This window comes from Nyctibius grandis (assembly GCF_013368605.1).
Source record: "Nyctibius grandis isolate bNycGra1 chromosome W unlocalized genomic scaffold, bNycGra1.pri SUPER_W_unloc_2, whole genome shotgun sequence".
NCBI classification, from domain to species: domain Eukaryota; kingdom Metazoa; phylum Chordata; class Aves; order Nyctibiiformes; family Nyctibiidae; genus Nyctibius; species Nyctibius grandis.
In genome coordinates, this window is record NW_027167473.1 from 2,893,186 (window position 1) to 2,917,508 (window position 24,323).

The 24,323-nt window shown below is 45.5% G+C and overlaps 1 protein-coding gene across 1 annotated transcript in view; it reads right to left on the reverse strand.

The window, feature by feature from the left end:
- The window catches only part of LOC137677143 (E3 ubiquitin-protein ligase UHRF2-like), an 82,992-nt gene that overhangs the window by 53,027 nt on the left and 5,642 nt on the right, over nucleotides 1-24,323 (reverse strand). The window contains exon 3 of the mRNA XM_068424349.1: nucleotides 1,977-2,195. Within this exon, the coding sequence (XP_068280450.1) occupies nucleotides 1,977-2,195 (219 nt within the window). The remainder of the gene's footprint in view (nucleotides 1-1,976; nucleotides 2,196-24,323) is intronic.

A 24,323-nucleotide genomic window follows, 5' to 3' on the forward strand; every position in this document is an offset into this window, starting at 1 on the left:
TTTCCAACTGAACTCAACTCTTCTCTTCTCTTCTCTTCTCTTCTCTTCTCTTCTCTTCTCTTCTCGCCACTTTCCTCGCCCTTTCTGATATTTACAAACTCCTTGGGGATCGGCCCCTTACACTTAAGTTTTTATATCCTATTCTTCACTATGTCCTTTGCAATGTTCCTTTCCTGAAGGATGTGCACAATCCATTATCATTCAGCGTTGGGTTTTTGGTATCTCCGCTATCATCGACAGAGTCTGACCTTGAGGTCCCAGCCATTTTGTACTCACCCCTCTCTCCTTTCCCTGTTCTGCAGCTACCAATGATCCCCAAGTCTCACCTACTACAGAAGCCCCTCCTTTCACTACCTTCACAAGCTGTCTACAGTGTGAGAATGTATTCCCCCTACTAACACCATCACCACAGCTCTAATTACAGGGGTACTAGGACCAGATTTGTATGAAGGAATTCTGAAAAGATTAACTCAAATAACTACCTGATGCTTGGCTTGTAGCCTAGACAGGATGCATTTTGTTCTTTTCTTACAGATTGCCTCCTTTGACATCCTGCTACTCCGAAGAAGAAAACCCAATTCCCCATGACTCTTGGTTCCATAAGTTTTCAGGACAAATAGGAAAATTTGGCTCATGGAATCCTCTATTTTAATATTGCCAGATCTGTGATCTATCCTGTGGATCATCGACAATGGGCCTGGCAAGGAATGAAAGGATGGCAATCGGTAAACATTGAAGCTTGCATCCCTGAGCCAGGTCTGGAGTTCGTGTGTGAAGGAAATTCCTTTAGAACCTTTGATATGTGCCTTAATTCCCCTAGCAGAGTCTGTCATTTCTCAATATACCCCAGTGAACTGAGATGATACTCGTCTATGTTTGGAACAGCTGTGTATCTTTAAGATCTTCATGTCCTTCTGTATATATTGACTCTACATATAACCATACTTTATGTTAGTTAATCTATGTACCTGTTATTTTACAACCCTATCTGGATGTGATTTTAACTATACTGCCCCAATTATCACTTATCAAGTACTGTCAACTAACTATACCCTCTACCACCACATCACACTTATCTCTGACTGAATATGTTTTCCCACATGAAGACTTACATTGACTATTGAAACAGGCAAAGGAGCAAGTACAACAAACTTTAATAGCTGTCCACCATGATACTAGAGAGATCAAACAAATCCTGGAATGTGTTCAAAAAATAGTCAAATATAGTTTTTAGGAATCCCTTCTAGGATGGTTTGCCACAGCTATAGGGATGTCCCACTTCATTCCTCTATTTTTTTATACTTATTTTGAGCGGTTTCTTACTTGTTCTAATCATCATATTATATATTCGTACTTGGCTTCTGGCTCGCATTATTCTGATGATTTCTTGATGCACCACCTTATTGACTGCCTTGATTCTAACCCTTCATCACTCCACGACCAAACTTCCCTCCGCACCTGACACCCTTGGGGAGGTGGGAGGCATTGACATCGGTCTTGGCCTTATGCCGCCATGATAAGATGATCACCCTTTCCCCCACTGAGTTGCGTAAGCAAGGGTGGAAATGGGGGGCTAGTATTTCCTTATACGGTATTTCTGGGTCCCATGCACACCAAGGATGGAACCGGCATAGAGCAGGAAGCAGACGTGGGATGTGATGATTGGTTAATAAGTCCAGATAGTGCTTCCAGGACTCAACAATAAAAGAGGACAGTCTGATCAGGCGAGTATCATCTCTACATGTTCATCGTGGTCTATTGAAAATGACAGACTCTGCTAGGGGAATTAAGGCACATATCAAAGGTTCTAAAGGAATTTCCTGCACACACAAACTCCAAACCTTGCTCAGCTGCAGAAATACAGTATGTTAATGTTAACCTAATGATGAGTAGCAAACAAAAACTAAAAGCTTTAGGTATTGTTTGCTTGTTTAAGAATGTAAATAGACTTTCCATATTAGCCAAAGAAATCTTACCCCAGCAGAATTTTAGCATGAACCTCTTTGTTAGTCCTTGAAATTTCTCTCAGAGAGGTAATTTCTGCATCAAACCAGAATCCTCTTTCTTCTGGAGCCTCAACATTGTAGTTAACCATCACCACATCACCCACTTTTAGTTCAGTCCACTTCAGAATGGTTCTTGCTCGTGGTCGAAGATTTTTGGTGTCCATTTCTACTATACCATTCTCTGGATACCTTGAAAGGCAAAACCGAACAGAAGCGACAATTAGTACTCCCAAAGTAGTAAGAAGTAAGTTAAAGACAACGTTTTTCAGAAGCACAATTTTCAAAATAACTTTTGGGAGTGTTAATGCTTAACTCTGTTTAAAAATATGATCTAGTATGTTTTTTCTAAATTTTATATTAGTCTAAATGCAGACTACTGACTTGACTAATCTCACAGCAGAAAAAGCATCCAGCAATTCAAAGGGAAAAAAAAAATCCATGAGCATTTGATGATTTCTTTTTTATAAGTTCAAGTTCAAGTTTCCACATAGGCACAGATTGAATTTATTCTCAGTAAAGTCAAAGGACTCAAGCCAACAGTGAAAAAGCAAAAAAAGATTAAAACGTAAATCTTCAAAACTGACCAATTCTAGTTTAACTTGGCTTTCATACATTTGTTACATTTCTACTAATTTCAATAACAACATAGGTAAGACAATGTTAGCTCATTTAAAAAAAAAATCACCCCTACAAACACAGAATGTATAAAAAAAAAATCTTGTGATGAAGATTGCATGAGTCCACATTCCATTTACCAAACAATGTTTAAAAAAATGGCTAGCTGCAGAAACCCATAACCAAAATCAAGACTATTTATAAGACTTTCTAATAGAAATGGCACCTAATAGTTTCAAGTGTTTAAAACCCTATTATGTTAAATCAGAGAAGCATTACTTCAGGAATTCTCTTAATGAGATACAGTAAGGGTTGCAAAATTATAAGAAATAAAGAATAGGCAGAAAGAAAAAAGACAGTGCACTAAAAGACATTTATGGGATTTTGGGTGTCTGACATTTTTTTTTAACTAGAAACCTGATTATCCCCCACGACCATCCCAGCTATATTATGAATAATTTCTAGTGAGCACTATTCCCTTTTCAAGTTGAGAGACATTCATTTAGAATAATTCAAGTAGGGCTATTTGAAGGGGATTGTACTACAATTAAAGAGCACAAAACAAATAAAAAAGAGGTGCTCAAGGTTTTGGAGGTACCAATTCTGTTTAATAACATAGTCATACATTTTCTGAGTAAAGCCATTTTGCAGTGACTGTAGAGGTTGCATAGCCTCCCTATGTGCTGGAAATATTGTGCAATGTGGACACTGAAAACAAACGCAGGAAAAGGAAGTTGAACTGTTATAAAAAGATAGAAATATAACCTCTTAAACTAAAACAGGTTAATGAAGAGAAGAGAAGAGAAGAGAAGAGAAGAGAAGAGAAGAGAAGAGAAGAGAAGAGAAGAGTTGAGTTCAGTTGGAAAGGACCTACAACAATCACATCTAGTCCAACTGCCTGACCAATTCAGGGCTGACCAAAAGTTAAAGCATGGTATCAAGGGCATTGTCCAAATGCCTCTTAAACACTGACAGGCATGGGGCATCGACCACCTCTCTAGGAAGCCTGTTCCAGTGTTTGGCCACCCTCTCGGTAAAGAAATGCTTCCTAACGTCAAGTCTGAACCTCCTCTGGCACAGCTTTGACCCATTCCCACGCGTCTTGTCACTGGATACCAGGCAGAAGAGATCAGCTCCTCCCTCTCCACTTCCCCTCCTCAGGAAGCTGCAGAGAGCAATGAGGTCGCCCCTCAGCCTCCTTTTCTCCAAACTAGATAAAGCCAGTGTCCTTTGCCACTCCTCATAGGACATGCCTTCCAGCACTTTCACCAGCTTTGTTGCCCTCCTCTGGACGCATTCAAGGACCTTCACATCCTTCTTAAATCGTGGGGCCCAGAACTGCACACAGTACTCAAGGTGAGGCTGCACCAACGCTGAATACAGCAGGATAATCACCTCTTTTGACCGGCCGGTTATAATGTGTTTGATGCACCCCAGGATGTGGTTCACCCTCTTGGCTGCCAGGGCACACTGCTGGCTCGCACTGAGCCTGCTGCCAACCAGCACCCCCAGATGCCTTTCTGCAGGGCTGCTCTCCAGCCACTCCTCTCCCAGTTTATACTTGTGCCTGGCATTACTCCCTCCTAAGTGCAGAATTGGGCATTTGGACTTGTTAAATTTCATGCCGTTAATCATAGCCCAATGCTCCAATCTATCTGGATCCCTCTGCAAGGCCTCTTGTCCCTCGAGAGAGTCAACAGCACCTCCCAGTTTAGTATCATCAGCAAACTTGCTAATGGTGCATTCAACTCCTGCATCCAGATCATTGATAAATATATGGAACAGAACTGGCCCTAGGACTGAGCCCTGAGGAACACCACTGGTGACTGGTCGCCATCCAGATGCAGCCCCATTCACTATAACCCTTTGAGCCCTGCCCTTCAGGCAGTTCTTCACACAGCGCACCGTGAACCTGCTCAACCCACAGTTGGACAACTTGTCCAGAAGGATGCTGTGAGGGGCAGTATCAAAAGCCTTAATAAAATCCAGAAAGACTACATCCACCACCTTCCCTTCATCCACTAGACAGGTGACCTTATCATAGAAAGATATCAAATTAATTAAACAGGACTTTCCCTTTGTGACCCCATGTTGACTGTGCCTGATGACTGCATTATTCTTTAAAAGCCTTTCAATAGTAGCCAGTATGATCTTCTCCATAATTTTTCCAGGAACTGAGGTTAGACTAACAGGTCTGCAGTTTCCTGGGCCTTCCCTCACCCCCTTCTTGTAAAGTGGAATAACATTGGCTAGCTTCCAGTCAGCAGGGACCTCCCCAGACTCCCAAGGCCTTTGGTAGATGATCGAGAGGGGTCCTGCTGTAACATCCGCTAGCTCCTTCAGTACTCTGGGATGAATCCCATCAGGCCCCATGGACTTGTGAACATTCCGCTGATACAACTGGTCCCTTAAAATTTCAGTGTCCACAAATGGAAAGTCACTGTTCCCGCAGTCGTGGTCCTCCAACTTAGAGGACCAGGCAGCCCAAGGTCTATCAGTATTATTAAAGACTGAGGAAAAAAAAAGCATTGAATGCCTCCGCTTTATCTGCATCCCTATTAGTCAGATGACCATCTTCATCAAGTATGAGTCCAATGTTTTCTTTAGACCTCCTCTTGCTAGTAATGTACTTAAAAAAGCCTTTCTTGCTGTCTGACACAACACTGGCCAGTTTCAGCTCTAGTTCAGCTTTGGCCTTCCTTGTCTTCTCCCTGCATATATGAACCACAGCTGTGTAATCTTCCTGCAAAGCCGGACCTTGCTTCCAGGGATCGTACAATTTCTTTTTCCTCTTGAGTTCCAAGAGGATTTCCCTGTTCGGCCAAGATGGTCTTCTGCCCTGCTTGCTTGACTTTCGACACAAGGGGATTGCCTGCTCCTGTGCTTTTAAAAGGTGGTTCTTAAAGACTGACCAGCACTTGTGGACTCCTAAGCCCTCAAAAGCAGATTCGCAGGGGACACTGCTAAATAGTCCTTCTTGTAGACCCCATCTACAAAAAGGGCCGGAAGGATGATCCAGGGAACTATAGGCCTGTCAGCCTGACCTCGGTGCCAGGCAAGGTGATGGAACAGATCATCCTGAGTGCCATTACACGGCACATGCAGGACAATCGGGGCATCGGGGCCAGCCAACATGGATTCATGAAAGGCAGGTCCTGCTTGACCAACCTGGTCTCCTTCTATGACCAAGTGACCTGCTTAGTAGATGAGGGCAGGGCTATGGATGTGGTCTATCTAGACTTCAGTAAGGCATTCGACACTGTCTCCCACAGCATCCTCCTAGACAAACTGGCTACCCAAGGCTTGGATGGGTGGACTCTTCAATGGGTTAAAAACTGGCTGGATGGCCGAGCCATGCAGCGCTACAGGCTGGGGGAAGAGTGGTTAGAAAGAGACCTGGGGGTGCTGATCGACAGCCGGCTAAGCATGAGCCAGCAGTGTGCCCAGGTGGCCAAGAAGGCCAATGGCATCCTGACCTCTGTTAGGAATAGTGTAGCCAGCCGGTCTAGGGAAGTGATCGTCCCTCTGTACTCGGCACTGGTGAGGCCGCACCTTGAATCCTGTGTCCAGTTCTGGGCCCCGCACTTCAAGAAAGATGTTGAGGTGTTGGAGCGAGTCCAGAGGAGGGCGACCAAGCTGGTGAAGGGTCTGGAGGGTCTGACCTGTGAGGAACGGCTGAGGGAGCTGGGGTTGTTTAGCCTGGAGAAGAGGAGGCTCAGAGGTGACCTTATTGCAGTCTACAACTACCTGAAGGGAGGTTGTAGTGAAGTGGGAGTCGGCCTCTTCTCCCGGGCAGATAGGACAAGAGGACACAGCCTCAAGCTTCGCCAGGGGAGGTTCAGGTTGGACATTAGGAAGAATTTCTTTTCAGAAAGGGTTATTAGACATTGGAATGGGCTGCCCAGGGAGGTGGTGGAGTCACCATCTCTGGATGTGTTTAAGAAAAGACTGGACATGGCACTTAGGGCCATGGTCTAGTTGACAGGGTGGTGCCAGGGCAATGGTTGGACTCGATGATCCCAGAGATCTCTTCCAACCTGATTGATTCTGTGATTCTGTGATAGCTGCCTGAATAGCTTAAAGTTTGCTCTCTTGAAATCCAGGGTAGCAACTCTGCTGTCCTTTTTTCTCATTACACTGAAAATTTTAAACTCAACTATGTCATGATCACTGTGGCCAAGACAACCACCTACCATCACATCTCCCACGAGTCCTTCTCTATTCACAAACAACAAGCCTAGGAGGGCATCTTTCCTAGTCGGTCACTGAGTACTTGTGACAAGAAGTTATCTCCCACAAACTTCAGGAATTTCCCAGACTTGCTTGTCACAGTAGTATGGTATTCCCAGTTGATGTCTGCGAAGTTGGAATCTCCCATAAGGACAAGAGCTACCGATCCAGAGATTTCTCCTAATTGCCTATAAACTCATCGGTGCTATCGTCCTGGCTGGGCAGTAGACACCCACTACAACATCTGCTTTGTTTTCCATCCCCCTAATCCTCACCCAGAGTCTCTCAACCACATCATCACTAACTGTAAGGGCTGTACGGTCAAACCTCTCCCTTACATACAGTGCGACACCTCTGCCTCGCCTGCCCTGCCTATCCCTCCTGAACAGCCTGTAGCCCTCCATCCCAGCACTCCAGTCGTGGGACTCATTCCACCAAGTCTCGCTAATACCAATGATATCACAGTTCTGGGAACTGACCAACACTTCCAGTTCATCCTGTTTCTCATACTGTATTTGTTGGTGTACAAGCATTTCAGATGTGCTCCTGAGCTCTCCGTGCTCCCAGGAGCAGCGTAAATGTTCCCACTAGCATTGCCACCTTCAGGTGATGTCATGCCAACCCTTGGCTTACCTTCAGCTCTCTTGTTGGTATCCCCTTCCCCCATTGATTCTAGACATTTTAATCAGGTCACAGCACAAGTTTAAAAGATTAAAAGAAAGCACCTACTACCTGGAGACAACTGCTGTTAAAAACACTGTTTCTTTTTAAGAAATATTAATACGAATGATAAATCTTAAATTAATTCCCCATCATTTATTTATTTCTGTGAATTTTAAGAAGCACACACATGCTCTATAGTATTAAAGTCCTATAACAAATAATAGCATAGTTTGTTAGGTCAATGGCAAAACTCTAATGTTATTAAGGAAAGTATGACTCAGTCACTTTCCAACATGCCTATCTGTAGTGAACAAGATAATTTAAAGGTCTTCAAAAAAATATACATTGTAGCTTACTTCATTGTTGCATAAAGAAATTTCTGCTGCTGATAGCAGCTTAAATGTGAGGGCTCTGACAAAGTCATATGTCTACTCTTCAACAGTTGATTCAAGGTCCACTGACATGAATTGAAACATTCTCTTTTAACTAAATGAATTTTGGCTTTAGATATCTTCTATTAAATCTTACACTCTGGTTTGTTGCTGCATAGATGAGTTAGAGAAAAAACTGAGAACTAATACTCTGTCTCTAGTATTGTTTTCCTTCTACTGGACAGCTACACAGAATTTGGCTTGAATTTGTTGAAATATTATTCAAGTTTATTTGGGGGGATGGGAACCACACCACACCAGGAACCACAATAGTTTAAATGTGTCTGTATCTTTCTTTAAACCAATGGCCCAATAATAAACACATCTATCCTTAATAACAAAGCTAAAGCAAAAAAAGTGGTTTTCCTAACCATTTCCTGCTCCTTTCTAATTTATCAAACTGTAGGATATGAATAATAACATCATAAGAGAGGTATTTGTGATAGAGCTGCTATTCAAATGACAGTCTCATGGGATGTAACTTTTCATGGTTTGTAAAACTTTTTTTTACTTGTTTTTTTTTTGTGTTTACCTTTTGTCTTGCAGTTTCCCTTCAAAAGAACTATTTTACAGCTCTGTGATAATCAAAATAATTACTGTAAATTAAAATATGCATAGAAGCAATAAAATAGATTAATCTACAGGTAATAAAAATGATGCATAGAGCAACTGTAAGATAATTCCTTTTTTATTGCAGAGCCTGGATAATGACATAGCATTATAGTCCAACAGACTTCCAAAAACTAAAACAGATGAATTTAATATACTGATTGGACTTAGCCCCTATCTTGCAATAAAACTTTTTGCAGAATTATTTGAAGAAAATAATGGAAAAAGAAAAAGTAGCATATAGTGGAGGGAGAACCAGTTTACTTGAACTCCAAACTTGAAACAGGACTTAAACTTCAGAATACTAAAGATGATAGATAAAAACAAAGTAGAAATATAGTTTATGCACACAGTAGAAAAATCTACTGAAAACTAACTGTAAACTGTATATATTTGTGGCTAGAAAGATAACCAATATACATTGAGAAGATTCTGATGTCATTATCAAGCAAATGATTTAAACAAATGAGATTTATAGCATTTCTGGTACATAAGAGTTACTCAACACTAAGAGTTGTGTTGTCCCAGATTCATTTCTGTGCCATCTTTCTTATCCCAGTAAGAACTCTGAAAAGAATATTTTACAATTTATTACTGATGCACTTCTAGCATTTTTATCCTTAACAGCTATTCCATCTCTGTTCTGAGATGCATCCAATTAAAAGAATCTAAAGAAAGTAGATTGTTGGGTAGCACAAATAAAATAAGATCATGTATCAAAACTAGGCACCCAAAATATCCCATTTTATAGACAGAAGAGAAAATAGCTACTCTCCAGAAAAGAAAAAAGAAGGAAGCTATCAAAGAGTTTCTTCCGTTACTGCCTGCTCAGAGACTTAAGTTGAGCAATGTTCCTTTGGAGGAACAGATAGCTTAAAAGTGGGTGAAACTTTCCCTCTCATAATCCAGTTTTCTTGTTCCATGTGTAGAATGCTGTAAAGAAGATTTGACTTTATGTTTTCACAAGATGCTTGATGCTTCAAGAGGCCTTTTACATACCTCTCTAATGGATGCTGCTTCCAAGTCTATTGTGAGGACAGAATTTCTTTGGAAATGAATTATTTTTCAGATGGCCACAGAAAAAAAAATCCTAGAAATCATGCAAATTCTAGAATGGAACATCCAATTGTTAAAATATTCGAAATTAAATGGAATTTAGTTTAGGTTTAGTAGGTTAGGTATAATGGGGAAGGGATGCTGTATTCTATTTTTTTTTCCTTCTCTTTTACTTGCTATTTGATTTGCCTGTAAACTGCTGTGGGGATTGAGAAATTCTTTAAATTCTTTATCTTATCAACCTAAGCTACATTAACTACCTAAGCATATCCTTAGAATAGTACAGAACATTACGGTTGTGCAAAACCCAGCGAGAACTGGTACGGAGGTTTGACCAAGAGCCAAGGGACTACTACACCTGCCAAGGAGGAGAGGTGAAAAGTGCACAGCGAGGAAGACATACAGCCTTCATCCCTGAGACCCCGGCCCACGACCACCAGAAGAAACTGCGCGTGCGCAACCAGGAGGAGTTAAAGGCGGAGGCTATGGAAATGATTTCTTGGAACTCATTATAATAAAGACCGCCTTTTCGGGGAAAATTATGAATATGTATAGGCATCCTTGGAATCATGATGAATATGTAACATTTTACTACATAAATACAAGATGAATTATCGAGGGGGGTGCGCACGGCTTTGGAGGGTTACCCCCGTGCCGCCCAGCGCTGCAATAAAGGTGTGCCTGCTTCTTAATGCTACATTAGTGTTAAGGAGTTTTATTCCCGATTTCGGTGACACAACTGCCAAATAATCAGGCTTTTGAAAGTGAAATTTTTTTTTTTTACAACTCTTTCATCAGCTCTGAACTACACGTCTTCAAAGAGTGTATTGAGAAACTTAACAAAAACAAAGCACGCTTGGGAGCCCTTCTCTTCACTCATTTGTGCTTGACTTCTGAACTTCCAGACCACAGGAGAACTGTAAAGGAACAATATTCATCCTTATTACTCCATGCTTTTCTCTGGATGCCAAGTTAGTCCTGAAGTCATTATATGAGAAGTTACAGTCATTTTTTACCTTCCTCTCTTCCAGCACAGACATGCATCTGGTCTCAGATAGAATTATCAATTTAAGAAAAATTTCCTAATTTACAAAAAAGGAAAAATTCAAAGTGACATGGTTTGAGGAAAGTATAACTGTAATATTTTCTTTAGAAAAAAAACCACATGTAACCTTTTAACCATTCACCTCATGAAATTAAAAAGCCAGTCTACTTGAATAATCAAGACATTCATCTGGTTTTAGTCTAAATCAATACCTCTGTTATCTAAAAGCTGAATCAAGGATAAAAACCAAGGATGTTCTTATGTACTGCAAAAAACACACTGTTTACATGACTTCTCTATCTCTCTATTTATTCTAAAACTTTTAGTAATAGAGTGCTCTAACTTTATAGATACGAGGGCAAAAAGTGTGTCAAATGAATATATCTTCCCCCTCTAGGTCTCACAATTTCTTCCCGACATGCAAGAAGTCTCGTTATTAAAAGACTACCAGGTGCAGAGGCTTTTACAGTTGTTACTACTCACCTTAAGCCTGGTCTAAGGAGTCCTTTCAATAGGCTAAGGAACACCAATATGTGCCTTAACCAACGCAACCAAAAACCAGCGATGGGTGATAGTGGTAGGTGACTCTCTACTGAGAGGCACAGAGGTGCCCATTTGCCATCCCGATCCACTCCCTAGAGAGGTGTGCTGCTTACCGGGGGCTCGCATCAGGGATGTCACTGAGAGACTACCGAGCCTCATACAGCCCACTGATTATTACCCGCTGATGTTGTTTCATGTGGGCACCAGTGATACAGCCAGGAGCAACCTGAGGACTATCAAGAAGGACTAGAGAGCCCTGGGAGCAGCAATAAAGGACTCTGGAGCCCAGGTAGTTTTTTTGTCAATCCTCCCAGTCAAAGGGAAGGGGTTTGAAAGGGCCAGTCGAATCGGGGAAATCAACAAATGGTTACAGGACTGGTGCCACAGCCAGGGATTTGACTACTTAGACCATGGGACTCACTTTGAGAAACCTGGTCTTCTGGCAGACAATGGGGTCCATCTGTCAGAGAAGGGGAAGAGCATCTAGGGTCATAGGCTTGCCAAGCTGGTGCAGACGGCTTTAAAAGTTGCCAGAGAAGGGGAACCTCAGTCCCTCCCAATCCTGCCAGTTTGACGCCAGGGCCAGCAATAGGTGCCCAGAGGCAGGAGAAGGATGGCAGGTCAGCACGAGAGCACCAGAAGACCAGCGCAAAGGAATTTCAGGCAGTAAGTCAGCTTCATCGTGGGCCCAACTTAAATGCCTCTATGCAAATGCATGGAGCATGGGGAATAAACAAGAGGAGCTAGAGATGTGCGCATGTCTGCAAGGCTATGACCTTATTGGCATCACGGAGACGTGGTGGGATGGCTCCTATGACCGGAGTGTGGGAATGGAAGGATACAGGCTCTTTAGGAAGGACAGGCAGGGGAGACGAGGAGGGGGTGTTGCACTCTATGTCAATAACCAGTTCGAGTGCATGGAGCTCTGCCTGGGGATGGAGGAGGAGGAGATGACCGAGAGCTTATGGGTCAGGACTAAAGGGAGGGCAGGGACAGGAGACATTATAGTGGGCATCTGCTACAGGCCACCTGACCAGGAAGACCAAGCAAATGAGGCCCTCTACAGACAAATAGGAGTGGCCTCACATTCACAAGCCCTGGTCATCATGGGGGACTTCAACCACCCTGATATCTGTTGGAGGGACAACACAGCAGGGCACAAGCAATCCAGGTGGTTCCTGGAATGCGTGGATGATCACTTCCTTCTCCAAGTGATAGAGGAGCTGACGAGGAGAGATGCAATGCTGGACCTTGTTCTCACCAACAAGAAGGGGTTGGTGGGGAATGTGAAGCTCAAGGGCAGCCTTGGCTGCAGTGACCATGAAATGGTGGAGTTCAAGATCCATAGGGCAGCAAGGAGGGCACATAGCCAGCTCACCACCCTGGGCTTCAGGAGAGCAGACTTTGGCCTCTTCAGGGACCTGTTCATAGAGTCCCTTGGGATAAAGCCCTGGAGGACAACAAGAAAAGCTTCTATAGGTACGTCAGTGATAAAAGGAAGTCTAGGGAAAAGGTGGGCCCTCTCTGGAAGGCGACGGGAGACCTGGTTACCCGGGATATGGAGAAGGCTGAGGTACTCAATGACTTTTTTGCCTCAGTCTTCACCAGCAAGTGCTCTAGCCACACCACCCAAGTCGCAGAAGGCAGAGGCAGGGACTGGAAGGATGAAGAACCGCCCACTGTAGGAGAAGATCAGGTTCGAGACCGTCTAAGGAACCTGAAGGTGCACAAGTCCATGGGACCTGATGAGGTGCATCCACAGGTCCTGAGGGAACTGGCAGATGAAGTTGCTAAGCCGCTATCCATCATTTTTGAGAAGTTGTGGAAGTCTGGTGAAGTCCCCACTGACTGGAAAAGGGGAAACATAACCCCCATTTTCAGAAAGGGGAAAAAAGGAAGACCCGGGGAACTACAGGCCAGTCAGTCTCACCTCTGCGCCTGGCAAGATCATGAAGCAGATCCTCCTGGAAACTATACTGAGGCACACGGAAATCAAGGAGGTGATTGGTGACAGCCAACATGGCTTCACTAAGGGCAAATAGTGCCTGACAAATTTGGTGTTTTTCTACGACAGGGTTACAGCACTAGTGGATAGGGGAAGAGCAACTGATGTCATCTACCTGGACTTGTCCAAAGCATTTGACACTGTCCCGCACAACATCCTTGTCTCTAAATTGGAGAGACATGGACTTGACGGATGGACCACTCGGTGCATAAGGAATGGGCTGGATGGTCACACTCAAAGAGTTACGGTCAACAGCTCGATGTCCAAGTGGACACCAGTGACGAGTGGCGTTCCTCAGGGGTCGGTATTGGGACCGGCGCTGTTTAACATCTTTGTCAGTGACATGGACAGTGGGATTGAGTGCACCCTCAGCAAATATGCCAACAACACCAAGCTGTGTGGTTGTCTGCACCGTAGCCACTGCACCCCCCCCCCAAGAGAGCAACTGCATCTACTCAAACTCTGATGATGGGCATAGTAGTTACATCAGCCTTGGCAACAGGTACTGCCAATACTCCAATTCCAACAACGGGCACCTCAGCTACGCCAGCCTCTGCAACCTGCATCGCTGCTACTGCAGCCCTGGGGACAGCCACTGTATCCACCCTACCCATGACAACGGGCACTGTAGCCACGCAAACTCCAACAACAGATCCTGCAGTCACTCCAACTCTGACAACGGGCACTGTAGTTACTTTAACCTTGACGATGAGCACCGCAGCTACACCAACTCCAGTGTCTGCCACAGTGATTCTGCCCCCATCTGCTACTGGTGCTCAGTACAGATGCAAGTGCTCTATGCCTACTTCAAGCCCATTGGGAAACACTGCAGATGGACCAGAGGACCAATCCATGCCAGTATCAATCACCCCTGTAATCAGGAAGAAATACCAAAAGAAATCAGCTCGTGAAGAGAAGGATGATGATGATGCAGAGCCCTCTCAGGCAGAGCCATCACCTGACATGGGTGAGGGTCCTTCCCAGGCAGAGCCAGCACCTGACACAGATGAGGACCTTCTTGGTTTTCTTCTTAAAGCAGACCCATCACAGAAGAAAGGTCCTTCTAAAGCAGAACTATCACAGGAGGAGGACTCGGACGTAGAGATAACCTACCACTCCTTATCCCTGAAGGACCTGTGAAATATAAGGAAAGACTTCAGCCGTTATGACAGTGAGCCAATTATTACCTGGTTGCTCCGATGCTGGGATAATGGGGCGGATACCATGGACTTGGATGGTAGAGAAGCCAGACAGTTGGGATCCCTGTCCAGAGACGGTGGTATTGATAAGGTGCTTGCAAGAAGGTCAAACGCTATCAGTCTCTGGAGGCGACTCTTGTCAGCTGTAAAGAGCAGGTATCCCTATAAAGATGATGTTCTGAGCCACCTAAGCAAATGGACCACTATAGAAAAAGGTATTAACTACCTTAGAGAACTGGCTGTGCAAGAGATCATTTATAGACACCCACGGGAAATTGTAGATCCTGTAAATCCTGATGAAGTGGAATGCAACCGATCCATGTTCCAGAAGGTTGTGCAGAGTGCTCCACCGACACATACCCATACATTGTCAATATTAGTGTGGGGAGAAGATGCTACGGCACGACCTAGTGTGGGTAAAATGGCTAACTGTATGCAACAGTATGAAGATACTATTTCTTCCCCACTGCAGGCCCGCATCTCGGCTGTGGAAAAACTGACTGAGAAAAAGAAGAACTTATTTCAAAAACTGTTGGACAAGATGTCGGACAAATTGTCAGACATACTGTCGGAGAAACTGTCCAGGAACGAGAATAAACTTGACTCTCTATCTACACAGGTGCGCGTTGCAGCCTTTAGGAGAAAACGCCCTCCTACAGGACCGGCTCAAAGGAAACGGAACACGTCACGAGGTATCCTGTGGTTTGCCCTGCGTGATTATGGGGAGGACATGAGCAGATGGCATGGACAACCTACCAGTACCCTACAGGCACGAGTACATGAGTTGCAAGGTAGAAGAAAAACTACAGAGAGTTTTCCTAGGAGGATGGCTGTTCCAGTTACCAATGAGCAGGACTCCAGACACGGTAAATGGGCCTCAGATCCCTTTTTCCCAAATGTGAATAGGGGAATGAAGATCCAATCCCCGTGAGCAGCACGAATCCATTCTTCAATTAGGGGGGCCCTGCTTCCAGACAGGTGGAGGAGAGGGACAACCGAGTTTATTGGACTGTGTGGATTTGATGGTCTGGGACATTAAAACCACAAAGGTATCGAGCCCTGGTAGACACTGGTGCACAGTGCACCCTAATGCCGTCGGATCATAAAGGGGCAGAATCTATCAGTATTTCTGGAGTAACAGGAGGATCTCAAGTGTTATCTGTATTGGAGGCCGAAGTGAGCCTAACTAAAAATGAATGGAAAAAGCACCCCATTGTGACTGGCCCAGATGCTCCGTGCATCCTTGGCATAGACTACCTCAAGAGAGGGTATTTTAAGGACCCAAAAGGGTATCAATGGGCCTTTGGCATAGCAGCTGTAGAGACTGAGGACATCAAACAGCTGTCTACCTTGCCTGGCCTCTCAGAGGATCCTTCTGTTGTGGGGCTGCTGAAGGTTGAAGAACTACAGGTGCCAATTGCTACTACCACGGTGCACCGACGACAATATCGCACCAATCAAGACTCCCTGACCCCCATTCATAAACTGATTAGACAATTAGAAAATCAAGGAGTGATTGGCAAGACTTGCTCACCCTTTAATAGTCCTATATGGCCAGTGCAAAAGTCTAATGGAGAATGGAGATTAACTGTGGACTATCGTGGCCTAAATGAAGTTACGCCACCGCTGAGGGCTGCTGTGCCAGACATGCTAGAACTTCAGTACAGACTGGAGTCCAAGGCAGCCCAGTGGTACGCCACCATAGACATTGCTAACGCATTTTTCTCTATTCCCTTGGCATCAAAGTGCAGGCCACAGTTTGCTTTTACCTGGAGAGGTATCTAGTACACCTGGAACCGACTGCCCCAGGGGTGGAAACACAGCCCCACCATTTGCCATGGACTGATCCAGACTGCACTGGAAGAGGATGGAGCTCCAGAACATTTGCAATATATTGATGACATCATTGTATGGGGTGATACAGCAGCAGAAGTTTTTCACAAAGGGGAGAAAATCATCCCAATTCTTCTGAAAGCTGGTTTGGCCATAAAAAGAGGCAAGGTCAAGGGGCCTGCCCGGGAGATCCAGATTTTAGGGATTAAATGGCAAGATGGGCGTCGCCAGATCCCGATAGAGGTGATCAACAAAATAACAGCTATGTCCCCACCAACTAACAAAAAGGAAACACAAGCCTTCTTAGGTGCTGTGGGTTTCTGGAGAATGCATGTTCCAGATTACAGCCAGATTGTACGCCCTCTTTATCAAGTGACCAGAAAGAAGAATGATTTTCAGTGGGGCCCTGAACGACAGGCCTTTGAGAAGATTAAACAAGAGATTGTGCATGCAGTAGCCCTTGGACCAGTCCAGGCAGGACAAGATATTAAAAATGTGCTCTACACCGCAGCCAGGGACAATGGTTCTACCTGGAGCCTCTGGCAGAAAGCACCAGGGGGGACTCGAGGTCGACCCCTAGGATTTTGGAGTTGAGGATACAAGGGCTCCGAGGCCAACTATACTCCAACTGAAAAAGAGATACTGGCAGCATATGAAGGAGCTAGAGCTGCTTCGGAGGTAATTGGTACTGAATCACATCTCCTCCTGGTGCCCCAATTACCAGTACTGGGCTGGATGTGCAAGGGTAAGGTTCCTACTACCCATCATGCAACTGATGCTACATGGAGTAAATGGATTGCATTAATTACACAGAGGGCTTGAATAGGAAACCCTAATCGCCCAGGAATCTTAGAAGTGACTTGGAGGTGATGGTTGACGAGAAGCTCTACATGAGCCGGCAATGTGCACTTGCAGCCCAGAAGGCCAACTGCATCCTGGGCTGCATAAAAAGAAGCGTAGCCATCAGGTCGAGGGAGGTGATTCTGCCCCTCTGCTCCACTCTCTTGAGACCCCACCTGGAGTGCTGCATTCCTTGTCCTTGGTGCTGTCTCTAGGCACATCAAGGATAGGGGGATCATTAGGGGCAGTCAACATGGCTTCACCAAGGGGAAGTCATGCTCAACCAACTTGATAGCCTTTTATGAGGACATAACCCGGTGGATAGATGATGGTAAAGCTGTGGATGTGGTCTATCTCGATTTCAGTAAAGCATTTGACACAGTCTCCCACAGCATCCTCGCAGCCAAACTGAGGAAGTGTGGTCTGGATGATCGGGTAGTGAGGTGGATTGTGAACTGGCTGAAGGAAAGAAGCCAGAGAGTGGTGGTAAATGGGACAGAGTCTAGTTGGAGGCCTGTGTCTAGCGGAGTCCCTCAAGGGTCGGTACTGGGACCAGTACTATTCAGTATATTCATTAATGACTTGGATGAGGGAATAGAGTGCACTGTCAGCAAGTTCGCTGATGACACAAAACTGGGAGGAGTGGCTGACGCACCGGAAGGCTGCGCAGCCATTCAGAGAGACCTGGACAGGCTGGAGAGTTGGGTGGGGAGTAATTTAATGAAATATAACAAGGGCAAGTGTAGAGTCCTGCATCTGGGCAAGAACAACCCCATGTATGAGTACAAGTTGGGGGCAGACCTGTTGGAGAGCAGCATAGGGGAAAGGGACCTGGGGGTCCTAGTGGACAGCAGGATGACCATGAGCCAGCAGTGTGCCCTTGTGGCCAAGAAGGCCAATGGCATCCTGGGCTGTATTAGAAGGGGTGTGGTTAGCAGGTCAAGAGAGGTTCTCCTCCCCCTCTACTCTGCCCTGGTGAGGCCGCATCTGGAATATTGTGTCCAGTTCTGGGCCCCTCAGTTCAAGAAGGACAGGGAACTGCTAGAGAGAGTCCAGCGCAGAGCCACGAAGACGATTAAGGGGGTGAAACATCTCCCTTATGAGGAGAGGCTGAGGGAGCTGGGTCTCTTTAGCTTAGAGAGGAGGAGACTGAGGGGTGACCTCATTAATGTTTATAAATATGTAAAGGCCAAGTGTCAAGAGGATGGAGCCAGGCTCTTCTCAGTGACATCCGAGCTCAAGATCAGAGCATCCCATCAGGTAGGAAGTCAAGGAAGGGTAGCAGGAGACCTGCATGGTTAAACAGGGAACTGCTGGGCAAACTCAAGGGGAAGAAGAGGGTGTACAGATCATGGAAGGAGGGGCTGGCCACTTGGGAGGAATATAAGTCTGTTGTCAGAGGATGTAGGGAGGCAACTAGGAAAGCTAAGGCCTCCTTGGAATTAAACCTTGCAAGAGAGGTCAAGGACAACAGAAAGGGCTTCTTCAAATACATTGCAGGTAAAACCAACACTAGAAGCAATGTAGGCCCACTGATGAATGAGGTTGGGGGTCCTGGAGACAGAGGATAAAAAGAAGGCGGAGTTACTGAATGCCTTCTTTGCCTCTGTCTATACTGCCGGAGGCTGTCCTGAGGAGCCCTGGACCCCTGCGGCCTCAGAAGAAGTCAGGATAGAGGAGGAATCTGTCTTGGTTGATGAGGGCTGGGTCAGGGACCAATTAAGCAACCTGGACGTCCATAAATCCATGGGCCCTGATGGGATGCACCCGCGGGTGCTGAGGGAGCTGGCGGAAGTCATTGCTAGGCCACTCTCCATCATCTTTGCTAAGTCGTGGGCAACGGGAGAGGTGCCTGAGGACTGGAGGAAAGCGAATGTCACTCCAGTCTTCAAAAAGGGCAAGAAGGAGGACCCGGGTAACTATAGACCGGTCAGCCTCACCTCCATCCCTGGAAAGGTGATGGAGCAACTTGTCCTTGGTGCTGTCTCTAGGCACATCAAGGATAGGGGGATCATTAGGGGCACTCAGCATGGCTTCACCAATGGGAAGTCTTGCTCAACCAACTTGATAGCCTTTTATGAGGATGTTACCCGGTGGATAGATGACGGTAAAGCTGTGGATGTGGTCTATCTCGATTTCAGTAAAGCGTTTGACACGGTCTCCCACAGCATCCTCGCAGCTAAACTGGGGAAGTGTGGTCTGGATGATCGGGTAGTGAGGCGGATTGTGAACTGGCTGAAGGAAAGAAGCCAGAGAGTAGTGGTCAGCGGGACAGAGTCCAGTTGGAGGTCTGTGTCTAGCGGAGTTCCGCAAGGGTCGGTTCTGGGACCAGTTCTATTCAATATATTCATTAATGACTTGGATGAGGGATTAGAGTGCGCTGTCAGCAAGTTCGCTGATGACACAAAACTGGGAGGAGTGGCTGAGATGCCGGAAGGCTGTGCAGCCATTCAGAGAGACCTGGACAGGCTGGAGAGTTGGGCGGGGAGAAATTTAATGAAATATAACAAGGGCAAGTGTAGAGTCCTGCATCTGGGCAAGAACAACCCCATGTACCAGTACAAGTTGGGGACAGAGCTGTTGGAGACCAGCGTAGGGGAAAGGGACCTGGGGGTCCTAGTGGACAACAGGATGACCATGAGCCAGCAGTGTGCCCTTGTGGCCAAGAAGGCCAATGGCATCCTGGGGTGTATAAGAAGGGGTGTGGTCAGCAGGTCGAGAGAGGTTCTCCTCCCCCTCTACTCTGCCCTGGTGAGGCCGCATCTGGAGTATTGTGTCCAGTTCTGGGCCCCTCAGTTCAAGAAGGACAGGGAACTGCTAGAGAGAGTCCAGCGCAGAGCCACGAAGATGATTAAGGGAGTGGAACATCTCCCTTATGAGGAGAGGCTGAGGGAGCTGGGTCTCTTTAGCTTAGAGAAGAGGAGACTGAGGGGTGACCTCATTAATGTTTATAAATATGTAAAGGGCAAGTGTCAAGAGGATGGAGCCAGGCTCTTCTCAGTGACATCCCTTGACAGGACAAGGGGCAATGGGTGCAAGCTGGAACACAGGAGGTTCCACATAAATATGAGGAAAAACTTCTTTACGGTGAGGGTGACCGAACACTGGAACAGGCTGCCCAGAGAGGTTGTGGAGTCTCCTTCTCTGGAGACATTCCAAACCCGCCTGGACGCGTTCCTGTGTGATATGATCTAGGTAATCCTGCTCCGGCAGGGGGATTGGACTAGATGATCTTTCGAGGTCCCTTCCAATCCCTTCCTCCTCTCCTGATTCATTGCCGGGAACCTCCGGGTCCGGGTCCAGGGTCAGGGGGAAGCCTCAAGTCGCTGCCGCCGTGTTATGTCTGAGTCAGCATACCTTGTGTTTATGTGTATTGTTAAGGATCTCATCACAGATCACTAATGGGAGTCTTTAGAAGACTGATAAGTCAGTTTAAAACAAAATTTGACTAGGTTGATATACATTAACAACACATTTTGTGGTAATGTCTAACTTTTTACTTATTGCTACATATTCAAAGCAGGCAGTTCTTAACAATCATATCATACATATAAGTCAGTGGTGAGTATGCAGTATCATGAAGTTGATAGCATGTAGTTAATCCTTAGTGGTCTTAGTCATAAGGCTATCTGGCTCCAGAGCCCTGACAAGGGAAGCTGGAATAGAAGTAGGTGACTTTGTCTCCTCCCCTGCCACCCCACCCCCAATTTCAGATCTTGTACTTCTGTGGGATGTTTGAGTTTCTAGACAGACAGTTCTTATCCTTTGGCCTCTGTCCCTGGACTACATACTGCACAGTGCTGGTGGGTGGGGGGGGCGGGGCACAGCAGGGGCAGGGACTACTTTCATGGTAGTAGACACCTAATGCTGAGCTCTGGTTCACACAGCTAGTTCTCATACCGAGTTGATAACAAGCCTAACTGTGTGATCTTGCACAGTTAACATAAGGCATGTGGTCTGTTACTACCAATGCAATGCTGCTCTTCCTAGGCACAAAAATGCTTCTATGTTTACCAGTTATGCTATATCATTGTGCTTATGTTTGAGTTTAAAACAAGCTGATACTAATTAAATCCTGCTTAGTGTGCTTCTACTTCTGTGAGTGCACCAGGTCTCTGCTCTGGCTATTTGTGGAAAAGAGTTTACCTGAGAAGCAGAGAAAATGAGCCTGTAGTGAGTTGTGATTCTTGAAGTAGTCTGTCAGAGGTCAAACTAATTAGAGTATCTGTATTTCAGCCATTAGTTAGTATGGCGTGTCTTAATTTAAAAAGTGGAATAACAAGATCTTATAGCTGAACTTGTCCACATGGATGGGTGATAGTTTAGGGCACAGTTGGGATCATCAGTGAAGCTAGTTATAGAGTAGTCTTCTTCATTAAGTTTCACTCATTATGTAACTACTTAAATTTTTTTTTTCTAACCTTCATAATGAGTTCTAAAGCTTCCTTGATGAATGGGTTTGGTTGATCCAGCAGCTGATCTCATGGTACTAGTAACTAGCAGGGGGAAACTAAGAAGGATTGCTCCCATCCAGTTGAAACTGGATGTAGAGGAAATATTAGCAGAGCAATATATAAACCACTGCTGTAAGTCTCAAGGATGTGATAGAGATGCACAGGTGTTGTAACTAAATGGGAGGTGAACAGAAAGCAATGTATTGTGCTAAAGGAATAAACTGTGAGGGGTTAGTCCTGAGATGGACTTAACCCCCCTGTACTGGGTCTGGCTGGGATGGAGTTAACTTTCTTCATAGCAGACCCACATAGTACTGTGCTTTGGATTTGTGACCAAAACAGTGTTGATAACACACTAGTGTTTTGGCTGTTGCTGAGCAGTAATTGCGCAGCATCAAGGTCTTCTGTTTCTCACTCTGCCCCCGCAGCGAGTAGGCTGGGTGTGCGCAAGCATTTGGGAGGAGACACTGCTAGGACAGCTGACCCAAACTGACCAAAGGGATATTCCATGCCATGTGACATTGTGCTCAGCAATAAAAGCTCAGGGAAAGAGGGGGAAGGCGGGGGGGACACGTTTGTGATTACGACATTTGTCTTCCCAAGCAACCATTATGTGTGCTGAGGCCCTGCTTTCCAAGAAGTGGCTGGATATCTGCCTGATGATGGGAATTAGTGAATGAATTCCTCTTTTTGCTTGGCTTGTGCATGCAGCTTTTGCTTCACCTTTTAAACTGTATCTCGATGCACAAGTTTTCTCGCCTTCCTTCTACTTTCTCCCCGTCCTGCGGGAGAGGGGAGTAAGCGAGCGGCTGCTGGCCAGGGTCAACCCACTATACAAAAAAAAAAAAGAGAAACAAACAGCTCTAGACTTCCATTTAAGTGGAGACCTGTGGGATCTTTGGGGTTTGAAGACAGCTAGGAGAAATAGACCTGTGCTAGGAAGCTTGGCCCAAAGAACTAGATCTATGACAGTGGAAGGCTTCATGTTGAGATCAAGGGTGAATAGCTTTCCAGTATGTCCTGAATAAACATCACTGAGTAGTCAGTTCCAGATGTAAACAGAAAGAAAAATGAATGTTTGATTTCCCCCCCCCCCCCCCCCACTCTTTTAGCATGTATGCATTGTCAGACTGGACCTGCCGCAACAGCTGGGTATCAAACGATCTTTGCCGTAACACGAAGTCTCAGAAACAAAGCGTAGGTCTACTCCATGTTCCCAACCCCATCTCAAAACATTACAACAGACTTGTCCTTCAGCTGTAGCCTTCTTGGTGGACAGTTTTTCTAGACTGGATAATAAAACAAGCAGTGAAGGAGAACCAGTCTAGATACCGAGATGATCTCAGTGAGGATCTGAGCAGCTGTCAATCTGTGTCAGAGGCAAACCCCATAGTCTTCTCTATAATGTAAGAAAGACATTTTGATGGCTTTATGGGCATGTCCTGGTTTGGCCTAAAACAGAACCAATTTTCCTTTCAGTGATTTTTACTTTCAGCGATTTTTACTTTCAGCTAAGTCTCCTCTAAGTAACTGCACTTTCTGAAGCTAACTGCATGTTTTGCAGACAGCGTCTGCTTCCAGGACTGATAACGCTCAAAGTTTGTAGTTATCACTGAGGCACCGGTAGGGATGTTGTGCAGAAAGGCTCTTGCTGGACTTATTCTTAGAGAAACCAAGGTCACTGCTAAATTCCTCCCTGCTTACGAGTGAAGAGCCACAGGGGGGGTCGCACCTGCAGGGAGGAGCAGACAGGGCAGGTGACCCAAAATTGACCAACAAAGGTATTCCATCCCATACACGTCATTCTCGGTATAAAGCGGGGGGATCACGAGGGTCTCGCCCTTCTTCTCGGGCCGGCTTCTTTTCCCATTCTCGCCTTCTGCTATGGCCGGTGTCTGAAGAGGACTCTGTCTGTTTTCCTGCTGCTCCCGATCCCGATCCGTGCATTCCTGAATCCAGCTCTCGACCGTCGCTAGGCCCAGCCTGGGCCTTCCCGGAGCCTGCCCTGCAGTGCTGGTGGTGACATGACCGACATCGGGGGAGCTCGATCTTGGTTTTGTATATATTTGTATATATTTGATTATTCTATTATTATTATTATACTCTTTTTCATTATTATAGGTTTATTAAAACTGTTTTCACTTTCCAATCCGTAAGTCTCTCTCCCTTTTCCCTTTCCTTTCTGGGGGCGGGGGGAGGGTTAACAGAGAGCATCTGCCACCGGTTTAATAGCCGGCCCAGCTTTAAACAGTGATAGGGCACCAGGCTTATGGTCTCCATCTGCAGGTTGCTTGTCAGAGACATGCAGTTTCCCAAAGCAGAAAAAGCAACTGCTTCCATCTCTGGCAGGAATACTCCTGTTCTGGGCAAGGAGCTTAAAGAAAGCCCTTCGGCCAGGGTGAAATCATCTGCTGTAGGAGATAGAAGGAAGAAGAAATGAGCTACTTCATTGAAGAACACAGTAAGAAAAGGCTTGGTAAGAAAAGGCTGTCAAGGCGGATTGGTGTCACACAGCCTAGCCCAAACCTAAGCATCCAGGAACAGCAACGATGCACAGAAGAAACAGGAGCTAATAGTAGAATATGAACCTCAAAGAACAAGCACAAAGAGATGGCAAATAGGATAAGAACATCCGGAACTGAGAACTGAAGGACGCACAGTACACACTACCCTATTTATCCATGTATTCTTCTCCCCTTGTGTTTGATACGTGTCCTCTACAGATACCAAAAAGACTAATGTCTGAAGCCAGTGTTATGAGCGCATGCACAACCACCCACCATGTGAATGTGCA